Consider the following 4,774-nt stretch of genomic DNA (forward strand, 5'->3'; position numbering starts at 1 on the left):
CCAGATTTGAAGATGAGTAGTGTTGTTGTAGTAGAACCTCCTTGTGACAAGGCGTGTGTCTTGGTATCATATTAAAGGGAATTAAAAAAAAAATGGCTCTATAGCATGATACCACATCTTACTGGGCTTTGGTGGTGATTCATTCGTAACAATTATTTGGGCCAAAATGTTGATCAAATATCTTTTTACCAGTTCGTTTTCCCAATAATAAGTGAGAAAGTTGCCCACCAATATACAGTTATTGCAATGCCATATGTTCAAAAACGTCTTGTTCTGAGTGAATGATTGGGAGAGTGTTCCCGAAAGGAGCTGGAGGAGGAAGCGGGCGAGAAGCGCTATATATGGTTAGATTGTGTTGCTGGAAAGAGGACAAGTTGCATAGAACGTGTGAGAGATGTATCTAACAATAAAGTTATAAGCTGTGCTCCAAACTTAAAATTTATGATATTAAGCTAAAACAGGCATTTGGTACATTACCCACAGGCGTTCTCCCCGCTGATACGCTATAACTTGCGTTGTGTGTGTACGCGTGTACTGTGCGCGCGCGTGTATCGCGCTGTGTGTGTACGCGTGTACTGTGCGTGCGCGTGTATCGCGCTGTGTGTGTACGCATGAACTGTGCGCGCGCGTGTATCGCACTGTGCGTGTGCGCGTGTAGTGTGTGTGTAGCGTGTACTGTGCGTGCGCGTGCATCGCCCTGCACGCGGGCATGCGCAGTGAGTAATACGGACTGTCGTGGTGAAACGTTATGCAAATGTTTCGTCATTTAGCAGCGAGATGACACACGTATAGTGGGAGATACATAGGGGCCTGCATACTGATCAGAAGTAGATAATAGGGAATTATCTACTTATTATTATCTTATTATCTACTTCTGATACCGATACATATGTATATATGTGTGTCTGTCTGTCTGCGCTACGCGAGGCATCGGCCACGGTAATATGCGTGCTAGCTGGTCAGACGTCTCTTCTGCATCCTATTGACGGCTGGTGTCAAGGCAGTGACACTCATTTTATCGATTAATACTTGGGATCAAGCTGAATGACCGATCTAGGCGAGATAGGCCTATATCAGCGCTGATGGTGAGTTATACCAGCCAGTATATTATATACAAGTCGATGGGCGTCATGGTGAATTTTGCACAGTCGCTGCGCGTGATGTATATATCGCAGCCTAGCGCTTTCAGGCAGCTTATAGTGAGTGACCTTGTAAGCCCAGAACTACGTACGCATGCCACCAAAAACGGGTTCAACAGAATGTCACATACGCAAAATGTTAAAATGCGAAGATAACGCCTGTAGTCGAATATTAAATTGCATTTAAATATTTATTCTAATAGTACGCAGTTACTTCGTATAAATGAAAAATAAAACATAGAATAGGTACCGTACGAGTAATTCCTACGATCGAATTCATGAAGATTTTGAGGCTATTGTAATTTATTTGACGTATTTCTATCAAGAATTTTCTGAGAAACAATCGCGAAAATGTCAATGCTCATTCCAAGCGATGTCAGGAAGCACTTGTAAATTGTAATTTACGCAAAATTTTGTAAAAACGGAATATTTTTGTAAAATCGCTACGTAAAGGTACAATAATATGACCTCTTTCCCTACCTAAAATTTTTTTGAGTGTCAATATCCGATTTCGAGACCGATGTGCATGGTTTACTCACATCCGCCTGCGAGTTTTTCACTCTTAGCTTGCCCCTTGCTTATCTCGAAGAATGAGGTCACGCCTGTGCGTATATGCACACGCCACGCGCTTGTCGATAGACGTTGTAGACTAGGGTTGGGGGTTATTCTGGGACTATACTACCGAAGTTAACGCAACGCCAACGTCTTGTTTTTAGTCAGCGCCTGGGCTCAATCACAGAAATATCGGCTAAGTGGTAAGTCATTGAATTATGCTTGCGTTTGCAATGTTTTTCAGAAAAACTCATGGTAGGACGGTAGCTGTGGCACGTCCAAGGACACACTCGCACGCACACCAGTCGAATGTGATTATCATGCACGAGTATCTAAGTGCAAACTGGATCGAGTCTATTATCCGACTTCGTTAGTGTGAACGCACTTGCAGCAGCCATGGTGCAGCAGGACGAGTGGAACACTTGCAAGAGCTAATATAATACCTATTATTAGCTCTTGATTATTTGCCATTCGCGCACGAATTCGACAGCTCTGCTGCGCGTCAATAAAACTTATTAAAACTTATCCTATGTTATATATGTCTTATTATGTCTTATAGTATAAGACAGTTAATTTTAATAGCAGAAATAACAAAAATAATAATTTTAATCGATATAGCATAAGACTTCTTTAATATCGACTAAAATTATTCTCTGTCGTTATAAGCATTGGATGGAACGACAACTGATGCTGCAAACACTGAGAGTGTACACTGAGTGTCGCAGACAAGGTCTCCCGGTTGTAAGATCACACCAGCGCACTATAATGACTGTGCAGTGATGCAGCGCGGAGTAAAGATTACGACGCATAGCGTTGCATAGCATAGCGTATAGTTAGCACTGCGATGGCATTGCGCGATGTCTATAACAATTACTGTTGTCACTGTTGTCACGCGCGCGTGTGTGTGACAGTGACACTAGGACGAGAGTCTGCTGCTCACCCGTCTATTGGGGTCACATAACAGTAACGCTGCACGTACGTACAGTCTCTCGTCTCGGCACGCCGTCACCGTGACTCAGCACTATCCTATCCATATATTGCACACGTTCTCAGGGTAAACATTCCCACTGGAGTCATATGTAAGTGCAGCATCGCAGCGATCTGCTCCAGACACATAAAACAACGTTGATCCAACGTGTTTCTCGTTTCTTCACAGCTGTTCCCGCAGCCACGAGGGAGCGACCGATGCAAACTGCTTGCCACACGCCGATTACATATAATATACACACATATATACGTATATGTATATATAGATATGTGTGTGTGTTAAATAAATAAATATATATTATATAATATCAATATATTGTGCGAGGGTTGAACGTCGTCCGCCGGCGACGACGGCACATACCCGAACATGGCAGCAGCCGACGACGAGCTGCCGACGATGACGGCGACCGTCGACCTATCCCGCTCCTTCCTGTCGGAGCTGCCCGACGTCGGCACGATGCTGCGGCACTGCGATCCGCCGCTGCCGGCCGACGACACAGCAGCGGCGCGTCGTCGCGTCACGCGACTGCAGGCCGACCACAACAGCATACAGACGCTGCCGACGTGCGTCGTCGACGCGTTCGCGAATCTCAGCGTGCTCGACGTCAGCGACAATCGGCTGACGCACATCGGTGACGAGCTGCTGCGGCTCGAGCGGCTAGAGGTGCTCCTCGCGAAGAACAACCTGCTCGAGACGACCTCGCTGCCGAAGGACTTCGGCCGCATGGCGTCGCTAAAGACGCTCAACCTCGGCGGAAACTGCTTCCAGGATCTGCCGCCGCAGGTGACGGAGATGGCGAATCTGACGCGGCTCTTCCTCGGCAACAATCAGATCCGGGAGCTGCCAGTCGAGATAGGAAATATGACTAGGTGGGTATATAATTATATATATATATCAGGAGCGTATAATGACGAAATATTTGTCATTATCACGCTGCCTGATATATTATAGCATATATATATATAATATATAATATATATATCTATATATATATATATTATAATAAAGTTGGTGTGGCGTGGTTGCGTGCGTGCGTCGCGTGCGTGCGTTGCGTGCGGCGTGGTGTGTGTGTGTTGTGCAAGTGTCGTGCCGTGGCGTGCGTGCGTGCGGTCCACTTTCGATTACTATATACTATGACCAATCATGGTCGGTATGTAGTATATAAGTAGTGGAGGTGAGACTCCTATACCGCTGTATCGTAGTCGAGTTTTCTCATCCCCTATCGCTATATTGCCAGACCATAGTTAGTGTGAAAGAGTTTACAAGTAAGTAGGGCGAACTGGGTATGGCGGGCGTGTTCGCGAAAGGGATTAATGTATAGCCGAGGCGTTTACTTTCTTTTCTATTTACCTTTTCCGGTACTTGTTCGCTTATGCCCAAGCGAGGCATTTTGAATTGATCATTCAAGTGCATGTAGTATATATCATTATTGTGCACTGGCGTACCCCCGGACAGGACTGTGAAGGGGCATATATAAATAATCAGTCATATAAAATAAACTCTTCGATGGTTTATTGCATACGGGTTTTAGTCGATGCACATGATAATTGTAGCGTTTTATATAAGCTAGTTTCGGCTACAGATTGCCCCTTCCTTTATATAATAGAGATTTACGTGAAAGATAGTTTCTTAATAGTCATTGAAGTATATGTCTATTAGCAAGGACCCACGGGAAGATTTGCTGAACGACCGCGTGTCGATAAAAAAAAGATAAAAATCGCGTTCTGAAATAACTGTTCTTAGCAGAGGGCAGGACTTATATATGGTCCGATTTGCATTTCATGGCGGGTACCGAAATAATGCAAGAACTTGTCGGCATACCGTAATATGCAGAGTCCGGGAAGAATGTGAGAATAAGAGAGGCGAGGAAAGCCAGCAACGAAGTGAGAAGCGAATAACGCATAAGATGTGGACGATAAATTTGAGCACTATATCAACTTCGTCTACTACGCAGGCCGCGTCGTTCGAGTCGGCGCGAGATTATACTGCACGCTAAGCGCAGGACTAGCTTAACCAACTGAATCGAGGTTGACGCGGCTCCAGGCATAAAGGCGTGTCAGAAAGCTACTACCAATTGCTGAATTAATGGCTGCCT

At 45.1% G+C, this 4,774-nt stretch overlaps 1 protein-coding gene across 2 annotated transcripts in view; it reads left to right on the forward strand.

Moving 5' to 3' along the window:
* The first annotated feature begins 642 nt into the window (after window positions 1-642).
* LOC106811816 (leucine-rich repeat-containing protein 58-like) overlaps window positions 643-4,774 on the forward strand; it is a 16,152-nt gene continuing 12,020 nt past the window's right edge. Inside the window, exons 1-2 of one of the 2 annotated variants that reach the window (XM_014815537.1) lie at window positions 643-1,085; window positions 2,848-3,548. In XM_014815537.1, coding sequence (XP_014671023.1) covers window positions 3,046-3,548 — 503 coding nt within the window. In that variant the 5' untranslated portion in view covers window positions 643-1,085; window positions 2,848-3,045. Of the gene's footprint in view, window positions 1,086-1,831; window positions 1,895-2,847; window positions 3,549-4,774 lie in introns of those variants that run through there. The other variant, XM_014815538.1, reaches the window with a different exon arrangement.

Source organism: Priapulus caudatus, unplaced genomic scaffold (genome assembly GCF_000485595.1).
Source record: "Priapulus caudatus unplaced genomic scaffold, Priapulus_caudatus-5.0.1 Scaffold579, whole genome shotgun sequence".
In the NCBI taxonomy this organism is placed as follows: domain Eukaryota; kingdom Metazoa; phylum Priapulida; class Priapulimorpha; order Priapulimorphida; family Priapulidae; genus Priapulus; species Priapulus caudatus.